Source organism: Crotalus tigris, unplaced genomic scaffold (genome assembly GCF_016545835.1).
Source record: "Crotalus tigris isolate CLP2741 ecotype Arizona unplaced genomic scaffold, ASM1654583v1 scf7180000019563.1149672, whole genome shotgun sequence".
NCBI lineage: Eukaryota > Metazoa > Chordata > Lepidosauria > Squamata > Viperidae > Crotalus > Crotalus tigris.
Window position 1 is genome coordinate 945,696 of NW_024097595.1, and position 18,991 is coordinate 964,686.

The 18,991-nt window shown below is 37.5% G+C and overlaps 1 protein-coding gene across 9 annotated transcripts in view; it reads left to right on the forward strand.

Moving 5' to 3' along the window:
- Positions 1-18,991, forward strand: part of CCDC171 (coiled-coil domain containing 171) — a 199,345-nt gene that overhangs the window by 88,853 nt on the left and 91,501 nt on the right. For all 9 annotated transcript variants that reach the window (XR_005559169.1, XM_039363669.1, XM_039363668.1 and 6 more), the window contains 5 exons: positions 1,075-1,582; positions 2,759-2,875; positions 7,501-7,727; positions 8,366-8,548; positions 10,187-10,372. Coding sequence is in view for 8 of the 9 variants with exons in the window: in XM_039363669.1 (XP_039219603.1) it covers positions 1,075-1,582; positions 2,759-2,875; positions 7,501-7,727; positions 8,366-8,548; positions 10,187-10,372 (1,221 nt within the window). In the remaining variant the exon portion in view is untranslated. The remainder of the gene's footprint in view (positions 1-1,074; positions 1,583-2,758; positions 2,876-7,500; positions 7,728-8,365; positions 8,549-10,186; positions 10,373-18,991) is intronic.

Consider the following 18,991-nt stretch of genomic DNA (forward strand, 5'->3'; position numbering starts at 1 on the left):
CTGTCCTGCACTCAGCTCCAGAATTACAGGTTGTCCTCAACTTACAACCATTCATTTAGTGACTGTTCAAAGGCACTGAAAAAGGTGACTTCCGACTGGTTCTCAAATTTATGACCTTTGCAGCATCCCCACGATCACGTGATCAAGAATCAGGCCCTTGGCAACTGGGACGAATATATGATGGTTAGACACATTCCATTACAGAGGCCAAAAAGGATATAGGAGGGCGGGGGAGAATAGGCCAGTGGGGAAATTGAAGCACCCCTTGGGTTGAGCTGCCAGGCGCTCCGATTTTCATCACATGATCACAGAGGCACTGCAGTTGCTGTAACTACAAGCACAGGCCATCAGTCATTTTTTTTGCTGCACCATCATAACTCTGAATAGTCACTAAAGAAGTGGTCGTAAATCGAGGACTACTTTTTGTATTTTAAATATTATAGCAACGGGAACTTCTGTTCGTTGTTGTAATTTTTAAAGTCTCTTTTGTTCCACAGATGTACATCTTGACCATTGCAGTTTACAACCACTTTCCAGAAGATGGCATTTTTGGATAGGTGACTGATAATAGCATTCAGGTTGAATCTCAGAGCTCGACCATGTATTGACAGAAATATATTTTTGATATAGCCAATGTGTGATGTAGTACAGAGGTCCCCAACCTTTCAGGGACCAAGGACCGGTTACACGGACAGAGGTTTTTCCATGGACCAGAGGGGGCGTGGTTTTGTGTGCTGCCTGCACCCCACAGAGGGAGCTTTGCTTGTTTGTGTGGACCGGTTGCTGGCATGCCAAGGACCGGTACTGGTCCTTGGACCGGGGGTTGGGGACCCCTGATGTAATAGTTGGAAGTTTGGACTTGTTTTCAAACTTCTTCCTGACTATGAGAATCATGGGGTGACTTTGGCCTACTCAATCAACTGTCAGCCAAACACATTTCACAGGATAAATATAAGAAAAGTAGGTCAGCTTCATTTACTGATCAGCAGGCTGGTCAGTAGTAGACCGATCAATTCTCATTCTGTATCTATGTTTTGTAGAAAGTTAAAAATCTTTTTCCTCTATCCAATACAGAAATACCAAGACATGGCAGAAAAAGCCAAAGACAAATTCTCTGCTATTGAAAAAGTCCAAGAGCAATTACTCCTTGAGAATTCACACCTTAAAGCCTTGTTGACGCAGACGCAGAAAGAACACAGATCTCTGCTAGCCGCTTGTGCGCTGCTCGCTGGAGCACTCTATCCCCTCTACGGTAGGTCCTGTGCCCTATCGACCCAGAGGGATGTTCTTCAGGATCAGGTCAACACCTGTGACATTTTCAAGCAAGAAATCAGAACACTGGCCAGTGCATTGTGTGAAACGGAAGAGAGGAAGCAAAGCAACAGCAAGTTGAAGAAGAAAAAGCATTCCAGAAGCTGGATACATCTTTTCCGCAAAAGTGTTATTGCAGTCCTGGCTGCCCACAGGCTTCAGATTTTAGGCCAATCATGCAACTCCCTTTTCTCCTGGGTAGATGATGTCAGAGAAGGCATAGGAATCCCTGTCTGCATTGGAGATTCCAAGGATGTGCACAATCTGTCAAGTAAGATAACAAACTAATTTTATATATTTTATGTCAAAGTACACTTTTAGCACTTAAATAAGCATCATATTAGGCAAAGGAGGAAGCCGAAGCTTCACAATTTGAAGAGAGAAATTATGTTTAAAATGTCAAAACTAAATTTACTAAGTTAATTAAAACAACTGAAGCCCCTGGCGTTGGTGTTAAATGTACTGGAATGTTCATTGCTGAACTGATAGTAAACTGGACCCGAATTAAATTGCATTTGGATGAGATCACGTGCTAAGTAAAAAAACAATTATTTATAAACAAGGATGCCTGTGTTCAAATATCACATTGAGATACAAAGAAGGAAATATTTTAATAGTAATTTTATTAAAAGTTACAAGGTGAACTAATAGGAACTAAAAATAATAAAAGAAAAAATAGGAAATGCAGAAAAGAAAAAATAATATAGTAAACAAAAAGAAAAAAATATATAACAGATTTTTCCCTTCATCACAAGTTTAATCAAATTTTAGTAACTTAATCACCTTCTCTTAAAAAATAACAAATGATTTCTTTTTCCTATATGCTATCTCTTATCTGTAAAAATATATATATATATATTTAAAGCTTCTTTGTTTCAGTCCTGATCATCAAACATATCATTTCCATATCATTCTTGTAACCTGTCATTTTTAAATCCAGTTTCAGTTCAATATTAATCTTGTCAAGTAAAATTTGTTCCTCTTTTGTAACTTTTCTAAAGCACAGTCTTTCTACAGAGGGAAGCATTCTTAAAATTAATTTGTGGGTACATTGTTCAAAAATGAACTTGTCTATTCATTCATTTTATTTCATGTGAAGCTTTACCTGTATCACAAAATCCATATTTACCATAGAGGTATTTGATAACTATCCTTTTAACTTCTGATTTCGTGTGGAAATTGTTTTTTACCTTTCTTTTAAATATATTAGAAATATTTTTTGTTCATTTTTCGGAATTGAAATAACTTCTTTTCCAAGAACAATATGAAAATTAAGAATCCAGAAAAGATTTTAATGTATATTTAAATTTATTATATTAAAATCAAAATTAAATGTGTCCAATTCTGATTTCATGCCAGGCTGCAATGAATTGTGTAAATAATAGGTGTCTGTTGCTATAGGATGAAACAGATTTCATTTTTTTTTCCCTCTCATTTTGTGATGCAGGACAACAAAAGGAGCAGATTCGTTGCCTTCAAGCATTCAGTTGGTTTACCAGTTGTGAACTTCTTACTGCAGTCCTTAGTTCTATGGCTGAGCTACAAGAAGTAATTAGCAAGGCAGGTAATGTCTGAGTTTCTACATTGGTCTTGTCTTGATCAATCAATTCCCTTTCTAAAAAAGAGACAAATTGTTGATAGCATAGACGACTGTTATCTAGAAGTAAGCAAACTGGTTATAATTATAGTTGGATGTTCTTATGAGCATTTTGAAGAAGCAGAATGGTCCAAATCAATGTAGAGTTTTATCAGTAGCTACAAGGAGAAGATTCGTCTGGCAAATCGACTCATAGTTTGGTTCCCCCTTTTTTATTAGGCTAGGATAAGTTTTCAGTTGTGACCGTTGTAATTTAAGAAAAGAGTTCTCAAACTGTCAGTTAGGATTCCCTGAGCAGTTTGGCAACTTAGAGTGAGACACGCATTTTTTTTTTTAATAAGGCTCTTGCAGGACGGATGGGAGCACTGCCAAAAGTTGCTTGGGCTCCGCTTAGCCCACTGCCTAAGCAAGCCAGCTGCAGACTTGCCTAAGCAACGTGGGGGTTCATTTTGACAGTGTCCCTGCTTTGTTGGCCCAGGTAAAGCAGGGAGGCTTTCAAAACTCACTTTAGGTTTTGCTCAAGCAACTGTGCAGTGGGTGAGGTATAGTATATAGTACCCCAATGTCTGAAAATCTTTGGCTTAAGCCATTATTTCAGAGTTCATTTACAGAGTCCTGCATTGACTTAAAGAGATTGTCAATAGTGTCTTTTCAGAGTTTTTTTTTTTTTTTTCAAAACTGGAAATGGAAAAATAAGGAGTTGCAAGAGAAGATGTGACTTCCTTTAGAAATACAGATGGTTTTAATAAAAAAGAAAAGCTGGATAGAAAAAAAGCATTGGTTTGTGGCTCTGCTCAACCTACTCCATGTAATAGTAGTGGTGATAAGTGCAGTGAGAATAAGTGATGCAAGAGTGTTCTGTGTTGTTGGCAGTTAACATCTGAACCCCTCTGGGCGTTACAATTGGCAACTTTTAGAGACCAATACAGCAATGGAACACATGACATCTTGGGCTCATCCACACATTCACATTATGCTTATGCTCCGTAAATGATTGTCTTATATACCCAAAACTTGAGGGAATTAAAAAGTAGATGAAAAATAGATACTGCATAAGCTAGCGAGTGTTAAAAAGTCCAGCAATAAAGGCCATAGTACACGATAAGTATTGGGCATCTAGCAACATCTCAAGAATGTCTTGTTTATGCCAAAGACTGATGTTTGCTGACTGGGGGCTGTGGCTCAGGGGCTGCTGATAAATATTCATATATATTATTCTGTGTGGGATTCTTTCTGTCCAGGTGGCCTGTTTATTCAGTTCACCCCTTGAAGCCATATTTTAGGTGACTATGATCTTACTGTTTAAGATATGTTGTATCTTGGCATGTCTGTGCAAGGTGACAAATATTTATCCTTTGCATCGGCTCTGTTTGGTTAGAATGCATTTCTTCAACAGCTTGGGGTGGGTTGGTGCTGGAGAGGATTGCAGTTTGTTCAAACGTAGTTTGGTCAAGCAAAGATGAATTCCATTGAGGGCTCCAGGTGGCACATCTTCAAAACCATCTTCAACGAGGCAAGGAACTTTATCTTAAGTTAATACGTACAACAAAAATCCATAATTTGAAGAAGACTGTAAGTAGTTTCATGCATCAAAGGGTATTTGGGGCTTGCTTTTAAATCTCAGCCAACTTTTGTTTGACCACAGCTTTTGGAAATGGAGAATGGTTTCAAACTAGTTAGATATGATGTTGAGATCTGCTGTTCAAAGACACATATAAACATACAATCCCACTGGACACGTGTGCAATGTCTAGAGTGCACGTAAAGTAGCTTTTTGGAACCAGGCCACGGAATTTATTCTTACATGAGGGCTATTTTTTTAACACTACACTCAAGTTTACACGGAAGCCAACGTTATGTCGGTTTGACAGAGCAGTTGCGAACATTTGCAGTTCTGAATTTCAAAGGTGGACAGTCTTTTCGGCATGAAACTATGAGGAAGGAATTTTATCCTCCTCCTTTGTGAAGAAGAAAAACGCCTGCCATTCTCCCACCACTGGAGTAATATTTGTCACTTTTCATTGGATTTTGCTTCACTTGCTCTATTTGTTTGTTGCTCTTTGTACTGTAACTGTTTGTATAAAACATTTCTCACACACTCATCATAGCATAAATTATTTAGTGCTTTTACTGTAATTCCTAGATATTTGTGGCCAGGTACTTAAAGTGTATATATTCTTTTCCCTCTGGTTATAGATACAGCAGAATACAGGACCTTCTGGAATTGTGTTGTATTTTCATTTCCCCTCTCAAAGCCGTGAATGATTCTAACCCATACATTTCTTTGTTTTAGTCAAAACCATTATTCATTAAAAATTCAGTTGAGGTGATGTTTTGCTTTTAGATGGCATGTGCTTTTCTATCTTAGATAAGTTTTCTTTTTTCTTTTTTTCCATGCCTCTTTTTTCCCCTCCAAATCTATCTGGCAAGCCTTAAATACAAGATTGTTATGGTATTAACTTGAAAATTATGTTTATCACAGGCTGAACTTCTAATTTTAAATGGAATGATACACTCAAGCACTATGATATTTCAATCTGTCCGACTCTAGCGTTTGACCAGATTACAATTTTATTTAAAACTCTCGCCAAAAGAAGATAAAAAATATTTAAAACATTATCACATTTTATTATTTAATTCAATCCATCTTCCAATCTCTGGTTCCATGCCATGGCCAGAAAAACTAAAAAATGTAGCTAACTGTTTTGACATTTCTAGTTGGTATTTAAGGTCAGCTTCCTGCATGTGGATCATACCTTACAGAATTCTAGAAGTTTCTAGAGTGTCTGAGGACCTTAAGCTTAGGCACTCAGAGAAGAACCCTACCTTGTCACCTAGGCCCCCATTTCTGAAAAGAATATGATTTTTTTAAGTCCAATTGGTAATGAAAGATGAATGATCCATAATTCAAAGAAGATTTCTCCAACAAGCAATGAATAAATGAATCCATCCATCCTTCTGAGTAAGCCAGCCAGCATACTTTGGGTCTTTGCCAAGGTGACATGTAATTAGAAGAGATTATTTTATACAAACAAGTTTTGTACATACTAAGATTTAAAAATGAATGCTGCTCTTATTGTTTCATAGGAAAAAAAATTGATTCGGCAGCACCTACTTTATTTAGATGTTACCAGATCTGTTTCCATCTGGTAACAGATGGTAAGAATTTTCTGGGAGTCTTATTTGTATTTCATTTTACCTAGAAAATGGAAACCTCTTCATTTTTATTCTTTAGCAGTGTGTGTATATGAGAGTATATGCCTGCTGGCTTACTCTGAAAATATGCCTTCAGAGGCTTTCTACTTTAAACTTTAGAACAAATATTTTAATTCTCTACAGCAACAGGAGATCTGGTATTCTCCTGAATGAATTTAAGCTCTGCCATGGTTGTCATCTTACCCTGATAATATCACAAGACAAGTAATGACAGATTAAGACCTGACTTGCAGAGGGGAAACTAAATTACAAGACTTTTATTAAGGCATAAATAAACCTATTAACCATTATCTAGAATACCAATTAGTAGAAGGAGCACTGACAATTTTATTTATCAACATTAAACACAATTATTAATTACAGACCTGACGAATCTACCAGTAAGCAGAACATGTTGGGTGTGCTGGAGGCTTAAGCCCATTATATGAGAAGGCTGATTACCAGAATCCTATGGGGAAATAAGTAATTGTAGTTGTAAAATTTTAATTGCCTTGGAATAAGGTAAATTATATTCTCTTGTCTTAGAATATAAATAGTATGGCATTAAGGTACAAGCCTCAGTAGTTTTAAGCAGCACATGATTTAGACATCCAAGCTATAAGGAAAGAAAAAGAAACAGTCATATTTGTAGCAGTTACTTACCTTCTGTTTTGAATTAGTAAATTCATTGATTCTGATAAGCAGTTTTGAGTCTGCTTCTCCGGCAAGTCTTAAGTGTCATATTTGTTACCTTTGGATTAATGAAAGAACAAAAATGCTGCAGGGTTGCAAAAGAGTATACAATTGTTTCAACCAACCCATTGTTTCTCTTGAACCAATGTCTATTACTGAATGTGGAGGTGCAATTTAAATGGTTGTTAATAGGAATATAATATCTCTATCTGCAAAGCTGGACAAAAAATAAAATCTTTTCACCAACAGCAGCATTATGTTGTTGCAGATTGCTACGGGTCAAGGTGACATAGCTCCCAAGTGACACGAACTTCCTATTCCAAGAATATTTCTATCACACCTTTTAAGAAGCTCATCTAGAAAGTTACATTAGGCCTTTTCTAAAATTCAAATGCTTTCATGAAAAATATTCTGCAGAGAGGGCCTGATTTTGATTGTAGACTTAATTGCTTGAAACCTCTTCACTAAAAGAGGTTTTGAGAAGTCAGCTATGGGATAAGCAATCCTGCTTTTCACCCTTCAGTTCAGTAGACCTTAATAAGCTTTCAGTGAAATTGCTTAGAATGGGAGTTTTAAGAAAGCTCTACCCTGTGTAGGAACTTGTCATCAATTATTACCTCCAACCCCCCCCCTTTTTTTTTTTTTAAATGCATCCACAGATACAAACCAACTCTATTCACAGACTGATTCTTTTTCTTTCAAAGATATGAAATCCTGGCTTTCAGGACACTTGCTCACCAACGCAGCAAGGAATTCATTTTCAAAACTTATGGAGAAACTTTGCACCGTGATGGAAGTTACTCCAGTGGACAGCAGCCGGAGTATGACTTATGCAGAGAAAGACTCCTTGGTTCAAAGACTGGCTCGTGGACTCCATAAAATAAACGCACAGACCCTCGAAGCACGCATAACTGACAGGACCCCTGCTACGGTTGGTATGGGCACGATCAGTTACATTCTAGAAGCTTTTCCATTGTTTCGGATTTCAAAATGTTAATCCTTGACTGCTCAGCTCTCCAAAGGAAAATTGAGGAGGTGCGAGAAAAGAGGCAATATTTTTCAGGCTTTCCCACAATGTGATATTATTTCAGTAATTCTTCCCCAAAACCTTTTAGCATCCTTTCTGCCATTTGCCGCTCAAGGCAACGTGCAGTGTTCTTTTAAAATACCGCTGTAAGGTAATGGATGATTTTAATTTAAAAAACCCTGTGATTACCCACTGCATATTTGGGATACATGCTGTTACCAAAGACATTTTCCAAAAATACAGTAACTGCTCCTCTTGCTAATTTTCATTTTCAGAAAATACCTTCTCTCTCTCTCTCTCTCTCTCTCTCTCTCTCTCTCTCTCTCTCTGTGTGTGTGTGTGTGTGTGTGTGTGTGTGTGTGTGTGTGCATGTATGTATGTATGTATGTATATATAGTTGCTTTGAGAATACTTTACACTTATGGGTGAATTTAGAAAAGGGAGGGCTTCGTCTTAATTTGCTCAGGTATTTGAGGCTATTGATTTATTGCCCAACCAGCATATTTACTAGCTAACACATTATTCCTGTTTTTTAATACCAGAAAACCATAGCATCCTTGCAGAAGCAGATATTTGAATTTACACAAAGGCTGCACACAGCAGAGGTAGAACGGCGGTCATTGCGGTTGGAGCTCACAGAATTCAAACGGAATTTGAATGAGATGAAGAAAGAGGCTGACAAAGCCCATAGTTTGCAAGAGCAATTATATGTGTTTAAGCAATCTGTAAGTCTATTTGATTAGAAGGAGGGAGGGACTAATCAGCTTTAAAGAAGGGAATTCTATTTAGAGTTCTTTAAAAATCCAGTGAAGAACTTCTGGATTCTTAGGTGGGATTCTTCTTTCTTTCTTCTCCTAACACATGCACAAACCCCTCCCGGTGTCTTATTAAATTCTCAATTGTGAGTCAGGTATATTAAAAGAAAAGGCCAAAGACAGTCCTGGTACAATTAGTCCTTTACGTTGCAGAATAAGGTAGATTGAGTCAATAATCTATTCGGAAAAGCTGCATTTTTGGTCAGTTAAATTAGGCTGTTTGTGCTGTGGGAACTGGAATTTGAAAACTCAAATGGACAACATAACTCAGTATGTTTCGATATACATTCTACTTGTATTGCATGCTGTGTTTTGCAAACAGTTGGCAAAATTGTTGAACAAACCAATAATTCTGTACATGCTGTACATTTCTGCCAGGTCCACATCAGACTGAACAGATGATCTAACGGATTATTATCTGACAGCAGAACAGGAGGCAGTTTATTTGCAGATGAACAGTATTTGCTACTATTTCATGTGACTGGAGATGGTCACCATTCACGAAGGCCCGCATGTTGGATTTCTGAAGGGTTTTCCTTTACATGTCAACATTGTTTGCATCCAGGACCTCTGTAAAGGCCACATGTCTTCTAGAAATAGTCTGAATTTCTGGGAAAGGAAGAATTATTTTGACAACACTAAAAAGTGATAGAGTATGTATGGAATAGCCTCCGAATAGCCCTACCTTGACTTTAAACACAGCCATAAAAAGGAGCAGTGATGGTCCTTAAAAAGGGGCAAGTTTTCCAGATTAGATTAATAAAGGGAGTAAATAAGGTAGCGCTCCTGTAATTCCTACTTGTCTGGTCCTTGATGTAGACTATCTTGAAAGGCTGACAGTAATGTGGTTTGCTTGGGATTTTTCCATTCCTTTTTATCTGCAGTTGGTACAAAGAAAAACACCTCTCCCAGCAGAAGATGGAGATAGGAAAGTTCCATTTTATAAAATAAGAGTCCCGGTAAAACCATAGTTTGATCTCCAACTGTATTGGGTAGAGAGACAACGTTTTAGCTTTTTATTTCTTTCATTTTGCCTTGCAATATGAAAATTGACAAGAGTGGCTAAATAAGGACTAAAGTTGTATAGACTGGTGGCCAGTTTTTCCAATACATTTTAGGCAGTGCGAAATAAGACATTAGGTGAAGTCCGGCTGGCTCTGTAGTTAAATACATAGAGCAATATGGAAATTCTAATTCAGATTAACTCCTTTTGTAGAATAATAATAATAATAATAATAATAATAATAATAATAATAATAATAATAATAAGATATATAACATCTTTCTTGGGCTAATTTGAAAGAAAAGCTTTCTTGATGTCTGCACTTCTGCTTCAGCTTTTTGAGGAAATCTTGCAAATAAAAATCACCTGGCATTGACATTGTCTAATGGCCCTGACTTGGAGAGGAGAGCCTCTAGGGCAAATATATTGAGCGTTTTAAAACTTTTACATTAGAATGTTGCATATTGGCAAGTGGGGTACTGAAAATCAAGTGTATAAACAATGCTGCTGCTTCATGACAGAACACAATTTATTTCCTTTATCAGAAATTGATCACCCACGAGAGGTTTGAAAGTGCATGTGAAGAACTAAATAATGCATTACTCCGGGAGCAGCAGGCACAAATGCTTTTGAAGGAACAGGCGCAGCAGCTCCAGGAGTTGCAATTTAAACTGGAATTGCATTCTTCGGAAGAGGCAGACAAAAACCAAACTCTCAGTGACGCTGTAAAGGTAGGATGGTGTTTCTTCAAAACTAAACCATAAAATAAGAATTAAAAAAAAAAAAAATCCAATGTTCACCTGAAAGCAATGTTTAGGTTTTCAGGACCACAGAAGTGATATAAAGTGATATGGCTACTGAGGTAAACAGAGAGTTGAAGTAGAAAACCCACTTGGATAGAAAGAGCAAAACAATCCATGTTGGGAGGGTGGAAGGCAACTTCTTTCTTAAAATTAAATAAAGTATCAAAATTGAGCCTGGGTTTGTTGTCGAGAAAGCAAGAGGAAGGAGGTCCTGTCCATTCCCCCTGGCCCCAGCATGTTGAATTTAAAATGCATTTAGTAATTTATTTCAGCCTCCTGACATCTTTCAAAGAATTAGTCTGGACAGAGGGGAAGTTGTTCATAACCAGAGAGGAGAGGAGAAAGCTCATATTTTTGTGGTCAGCTCCTGATCCCTAAGCCATGGTTATTTTCCTTTGTTCTGCAGAAGGCCAAGGATGCAGTTAATTGGCCAGTTGCTCTACAAATTTACAGTATTTATTACATATGCATGTTTCCCTCTGGGGAACTGTGCAAGCTATGTAATCAGTGCATATTCATATATAGCTCTGCTGTTCTACTTACTACTTCCTGAAAAAGGAGATGTAATGGATTTTCCTTTAGAGGTGGGGGCCTCTAAAGGTGGTTTTATTGCTGCGGCTCTTTCTCTTATCAAGAAGGAAAAGGGAAAGGAAATATGGTTACCTGTATTGCTCAAACAGCTCAATATTACAAGATACAGGTGGTCTACCACTTAACGACCAGGACTGAGCCAAAAATTTCTGTTGTTAAGTGAGACCTTTGTTGAGTGTGATTTGCCCCATTTTACGACTTTTCTTGCCACATTTGTTAAGTCAGTCCTTGCAGTTGTTAAATTAGTCACGCTGTTGTTAAGTGAATCTGGCTTCCCCATTGACTTTGCTTGTAAGAAGGGGATGACAAAAGGGGATCACATGACCCCGGGACACTGCAACCGTCATAAATATGAACCAGTTGTAAAGCACCCAAATACAAATCACATGACCCTGGGGATGCTGCAACATCATAAGGGTGAAAAAATGGTCATAAGTCCTTTTTTCGGTGCTGTTGCAATTTTGAACGGTCACTAAATGAACTGTTTTAAGTTGAGGACTACCTGTAGTTTCATTTCAGGAGTGCCAACATCTCGCTAGTTTTTTTTTTTTTTTTATTAAAGAGTTTTATAAATTTTACAAAAAATAAGAAACAATACAAAAACAAAAAACAACATATACAAATAAAAAACAAACATTACCCAACAAAACCCCCCTTCCCCCACCCCTACCCAAACCCCCCCTTCCCCCCCCAGGACCTCCCAGAGCAGAATATAGGCTTAATTAAAGAAAAAGTTAAAAAAATTATAAAAAAAAGAATATAAAATAGAATATATATATATATATATATATATAGTTAAAAATTATGAAAAAACTATATAATATTTTTTATATCAAATTTAAATTGTATGAATTTTATCCATTTATCCCAAACAGCAAGAAATTTCTCTTGCGTTTGTCCCTTTAAGAAAGCCGAAATCTTTGCCATTTCCGCCAAATGAGACACTTTAAGAAACCATTCCTGCAATGTAGGCAAAGATTCCTTCTTCCAATATTGTCCTACTAACAGCCTCGCAGCTGTTATCAAGTTTAACATCAATATAACCTCCTTTGTGTCACAATCAGTAACTATACCTAACAAAAATAATTGTGGAGTAAATTTTACCCTCCTTTTAAAAATTCTCTGGATATTCCACCATATCTTAATCCAGAATGCTTTTATCTCTCTGCACGACCACCAAATATGATAATAAGTAGCATCCATACAACCACAACATCTCGGTAGTTTTGTAATGTCATCGCAAGACTTCTGCTTGGAAATAAAACTGATGTCTACAGTTTCCTGATAAAAGTGGGAACACCCCCATACACACACACACACACACACACAATCTTTGAATGGTCACACTAAAGTAGGTGAGACAGAACCAAGAAGTAGATGAGGCTGTGAGAAAAATGAAATGCCGTTTATCAAAATAAGTTTAAGGGTGAGGGATAAAACAGATTTGATTAAATTAAATTTGAATCAAAGTTAAACTAATTAGATACAGTTAATGAAGTTAATCTCTTAATAATTTGATACTTTCCCCCTTCTGTTAGTTTGTCCTGATTACCATTCCAAGTTTCAACGGGATATCAAACATTGATGCACCTGGGCCTTTCACCAGAGGAGATTAATCGAGCTTGGATATTAAAATTAGTGTTTCAGGAATATAAACAATTTAAAAAAAAATTCTCAGTATAACCAGGATCAGGGAATAGCACATCAAAGATTATAGCAGTGGGTTCTCAACCTTTTCTTCACCACGGACCCCCTTTAAATACCTTTTGTGGCCACAGATCATGGCCATGGACCACCAAAATTTAACTCAAGATTTAAACCATAACATTTCTTCAAGGCTTTGCAGACTCCTCTGATATCATCACAGCAAGGGTCCACAGACCACAGGTTGAGAACCACTGGATTACAACAATTCTTTTAGTGATCGTTCAAAGTTACAACGGCACTGAAAAAAGTGACCTATGACCATTTTTCACACAACCATTGCAGCATCTCCCCATGGTCAATTGATCAAAATTCGGATTCTTGGAAACCGACTCATATTTATGATGGTTGCAATATCCTGAGACATGAGATCACCTTTGTGGCCTTCTGACAAACAGAATCAATGGGGAAGCCAGATTTAACTTAACAGCTGTCTTCCTAACTTAATATCTGCAGTGATTCACGTAACAATTGTGGCAAGAAAGCTCATAAAAAGGGGCAAAACTCAATTAAAAATGCCTTAGCAAACTTAGCAACAGAGATGTTGGGCTCAGTTGTAATCATATAGTATTTTTCTACGTAAAGCAGAATGTAAATAAATAAAGAATAATTAGAAATAACATTCAAACTTAGCCAGTTTTTTTTAGAAAAACAAAATGAATAGTAAGATTCTTCACAAAGATGACAATAATTATAGAAGCACATAACCCAACTGATGTATAAAATGTACGGATTCATAAAACAATGTTTACAGGAAAAAATAAAACCTGTGTATTTATTCATTGAGTGTGAAAACCTGTAGTTTTTAAGAATCTTTAATATTAATGATTATAAAGGCATCAAAGAATAAAGTTGATAATTATATACTATATACTTTGGTTTGGAAGATACCGGTATATAACATGTACTACTATGTAGACAATATACATTATTCTGTTATTTTCATCCAGTAAGTTTAAAAACTCTGTTGATTAATTTTGCAGCTTTATCGGTTTTAATTATAATCCCATATTTTTTTATCTACCCAATGGTATATCCCATAGAGACAGGCATGCTTGCCAATTATGTTTCAAGGTCAGTCAGAGCTAAGCATAGCTCTTAGATTATTTCTTATAATCTAAGGCAAGAAAAGATAGTAGCCTAGCTTTCTCACTTTGCAACAAAAATTTATGCTTACAAGAGCAAGAATATATACTGTTTTGCACAATAAAACTATCTGGTAATTTCAAACAATAAAACATACTGCTTGAAACATTTTCTACGTCCACAAATACTAGAAACACCTAAGGTTTTTTGCTGGTTTTTTTAAAATGTGGTCCTTCATCTTCTCTAAAACGTATAGCTGAAAATATTTCATGAGAGAATTTTTGGTAAGTTATATATATATCGCTCTTAAGCATATATCACCCATGCAGACACTTGAGGCACATAGTCATAAAAATAGCAGGCGCATACATCACTATTGCAAATCAAACAGCAAATAGCAACATTCAAAGTCAGAAGCAGCCCAACCAGAACAAATCATGATAAGAGAACTGACAAGTTACTAACCCAATGAAAAGTATCCTGAAATGACAGTATCTTCACTTCCATTAAGTCAACTTGCTGGATATTTAGGGACAAAGAATTCTACAAAGGCTGTTGAAACAATCTTTGGTATGGTGGATAGTCCTCAACTTACCACTGTTCACTTAATGATCGTTTGAATGAAGTGCCTGTAAAGCATTTCTGACTATCACAAAAGTTGCCTCCATGGAAAGTTACAAGCTGCTGAAAGTTGCATGCCTGCTGAAAAACTCATTTTTCTTTCTTGGGGATGGTCTAAAGAGCTCCCTGCTAAAGGATCTCTGTACCTGGTTGCATGGAGCTGAAATCCTTGATGTCTGCCTGCACAGAGCTGAAATCCTTGGCAGGTCACTTTTGTCTCTGAGGGCTAGCTGAAAGAGCTCCCTGCTGAAGGATTTCAGCTCTGTGCAAGTAGGCAGAAAGGATTTCAGCTCTGCAAGCAAGCACAGAGCTGAAATCCTTCAGCAGGGCGCTCTTTCAGCCAGGGTCCAGAGACGATAGGGAGCTGAAAGAACTTTTAGCCCCAGAGTGGATAGGCAGTGCAGTAAGAACTGCAGGGTACCTTAGGATGGGGGAAGCTTGGTGTAGATGACATATGAGCCTCACCCCACTTGGGTTGGAAAAAAAAACTCTGAATCACCTTTCCAGGTGGAGTCCATTTGTCTCTCCAAGAATACCCAGTCAATATAAACAATTGTATTGTCTAGATCAGGGCTGTCAAACTGCCGGCCCATGGGCCGGTTTCATCATACCGGAGCCGCACCCACCCCATTGCCAGCAATGGCGAAAAAGCTCTGATACATCACACGACGTCGCGAGTTTGACATGCCTGGTCTAAATGCTTCCAGGGAGTGCCAGGTTGGGAAAATGGTTTCTACCCATCACACTTAGAACTTGTACTTTACATCATAATCTACAGGATCACCTGCTCCATTACAATCTAGAAGAGGAGTGACAAGGCAGTATTAAATTGCAACTCCCACCATCTTCAGTGTCATCTCTGACAAACCCCAATACTAACATTCATTTTATTATAAGGTTACATTAACAGACTCTTGCGAGTCTGAAAGTATATCTCTTCCCCCTCGCCTTTACTTCCAAGAAATTAGGGAGGGTCCTTTCTAAGGTATTTGCCATGTCCCCATTGCTTCTGTGAAGTAAACCGCCTCATATCTGACTCTTGCCTAGTTTGCTGTGTCCTCCTCCTGTCTCTCAAAGACATTCTCACAGATGTTTACACTCAGCCAACATGGCCAGTGATAAGAAGAGCTGCGCAGTTTAGCAACTTCCATGCTCCTGACCATAAGACCAGTTGATAGGCTATTTTTAAAATAACCATTAATGCATCATGGTAAGGTTGCAAGATTGTATTGGGAAGTGTTCTGAGTGATTACCCCATAATTATGGGGTCCTTAATGAACAGGGATAAAGAATATCTCACAGCAGGTTTTATCTATTATCTTTACATTCAAGGACTAAGAATGGGTGAGTGCAAGTTGGTACTAAGCCTATTATAAACTGAAACATCAGCATCTATAAATTTGGAGGAAAATGGTAAAGCATGCATAATCTCAATCTAGCGTCTGACTATATCAAATTGCTTTTCCCTTCTCCACCCATTGATTGAAATATTTTCAAGCACTAGGAGTGTAGCAACACCATAACATAATACTGGGCTTCATACATGCCAAATGTATTTGCTAGGAAAGCTGTCCAATTTTAAGAATTCTCAGTCTTATTGCCAAGTGTAATCAGTATTTGTGAGGTGTGGCTCTCTAGACTGTTAGTGTTCATTTGTGATTTTCTTTTGTCTCATCCTTTTAAAAAGAGTTGATGAAAGTCTGAGATGCAAGTAAAATGTTCACTGTAAACTCAGAACATAAATTTGGGGGTTTCATTTAGCAATACAAAGGAATGTTTCTCTTTCTTTTGCCTCTAGATAATAGGCTAGATTTAGATTGCTCGAAGGAGCCTTGATGATTGCCAGTAACTGTGTTGTCACTTTGGCAAGAAAAAGCAATTCTAAACACTATCTATTAAATTAAAAGCTGTTGTTCATTAAAGAGCATAATGTAACTGATTATTCATTAGTGAACAAGTTAATAGTAGACTGTTAATCAAATGTATCATGTTAAAGCAAGCCAGAGAGAGGACGAGAGATCCCCTCTGAATTGTTTGGAGACTAAATTTCATAATTCATTAATTAGTTAAAGGATTTAGTTGTTTAAAAGTTTTGCAGATTTATAAAAACTGGTATTGAACAGAAATTTCTACCTGCCCTTTCATGAGGTATTAAACAGAAATTTCTACCTACCCTTTCTTACTGAATCTGTTCTGCATAAAAACAGCCATTCTTGTGTAGCATGACAATGTCTTTGGTAGATAATACCATCATCATCATTCTAGCCATTGTCTATCCACTGCAGGATGAAAGCCTCTTCCATATGTTTCCAACCTATATGGTCCTGAGCTTTCTTTTGCCAATTGGGCCCGCAATACTTGCTGATGTCATCACTCCATCTTGTTTTAGGTCTCTTTTGTGGATGCTTTTTAATCAAGGGGGATCCATTTTATGACTGCCTTGGTCCACCTGCCATCAGTTCTTCTTGCTATGTGACCAGCCATTTCTCTATTTCAATTCTTTTAGTCTCTTGATGATATCGTACATAGATAATGTATGTACTGTATAATTATCTCTCTGTCTCCCCAAACATATGGAAGATACGGGAGAAAGATGTATTCTCTGAAATTTTCTCTGTGATGACTCTCCAGAGATTTGCTTTCTCCCTGTTGCTATCTTGAGTTCAGAAGACCAGGGTGGAATTCCTGGAGAATTTTCATTAGAGAACTAAACTTGGTGAAGTCGTGCATTTGTATGTTGCAGCGTCCTAAATTTGCGCTGAGACAAGATTGCTGAGCGATGGCTCAGTGGTTAAAGACGCTGAGCTTGTAACTGGAAAGCTAACAGCCCAGATTCGAGGCCCAAGCGCTGTGCGATGGGGTGAACTCCCATTCTTGCCCCAACTCCTCAAACCTAGCAGTTCACAAGCATGCAGATGTGAGTCGATAAATAGGTATCACTTTGGTGGGAAGGTAACAATGCCCCATGTGCCTTGGCATATAGTCACGCTAGTTACGTGGCCGTGGAAATGTCTTAGGACAACACTGGCACCCCCAGCTAAGAAACTGAGATGAACATTGCCCCCTAAAGTTGGACGTGACTGGATAGGGGAAACCTTTACCTTTACCTAAATTTGCATTGTTTGGGATGAAGGTTTCCAATACAATCTACCATATAACATTAAAAGAAAGCAGATATACTAGTGTGTGAACATTCTCTATCAAATGAAAATGCGGTTTGAGGGCCTTCCGTGCTTTTCTTAACTTAGAAATATCTTCTGTGCCTATCTTTTTTCTTTTCCATAACAATTTTTTTTAATGTGTCCCTAAAGTCTTAATGGAATTGTGTCCTTTTGGTAATTATACTAATAAATACTTCTGTCCATGACCTTAAAATGGAGAGTGAAAGGAAAAAGGTCTGTTGATATGGATATTTCACGAAAAACCAGAGGTACGAGTACAGATTAGGTAAACCTGGCTCAAAAACGGTAACTGTGAGAAGGACCTTGGGGTCCTAGTGGACGATCACTTAAACATGAGCCAACAGTGTACGGCAGCACCCAAAAAAAACTAATACAATCCTTGGTTGTATAAGCATAGGCATAGAATCAAAATCAAATGAAGTATTAGTACCGTTTTATAAAGTCCTAGTAAGGCTACACCTTGAATACCGCATCCATTTTGGTCAGCATATTACAAAAAAGGTATTGATGCTTTGGAAAAAATGCAAAGAAAAGAAACTAAGATGATTAAAGGCCTGGAGACTAAATCGTATGAAGAACGGTTGCAGGATTTGGGTTTGGCTAGTCTAGAGAAAAGAAGGACTGGGCGGGACATGATAGCAGTATTCCAGTATTTGAGGGGCTGCCACAAAGAAGAGGGGGTGAACTTATTTTCCAAAGCACCAGAGGGCAGGACAAACAATGGATGGAAACTAACCAAGGAGAGAACCTAATCTGAAATTAAGGAGAAACTTCCAAACAGTGAGAACAATTAACCAGTGGAACGGCTTGCCTTCAGAAGTTGTGGGTGCTTCATCACTGGAGGTTTTTAAGAAGAGACTGGGCAGTCACTTGTCTGAAATGGTATAAGTTCTCCTGCTTGATCAGGGGGTTGGACTAAAAGACCTCAAAGGTCCCTTCCAGCTGTATTCTGATTGGATGGATAGGTTTCAGGAGCCAGTGGACAGGATGAAACTTTCACAAATAAAGCGCCAAAATGTACTTCTGTATAATTTATCTGAGATATTTGAAAATGTTTATGGATCTTTAAAATTTTGTTCAGAATACAAGAAAGCTGCTTATTAAATCCAGTTTCCTGAGAGATTTTTGTTAGTGTGCTGAATGAACTACAAAGCAACCATATTAGCTTGAGAGGTATAGAGGGAATCAATAGACTTATAAAGTTGCATAGAAGGTTTTTTTTTTTAATGACTTAAACTCTGTTTTTTTTCTAGTAGCTTTAATATCAATACCCAGGACTTTTCTTTCGCTTCTGATACCCAAGTCTTAACAGATGCTTAACAGAGATTGTTATTTTTTTTTAATCTGGAGTGTTAATGAATCA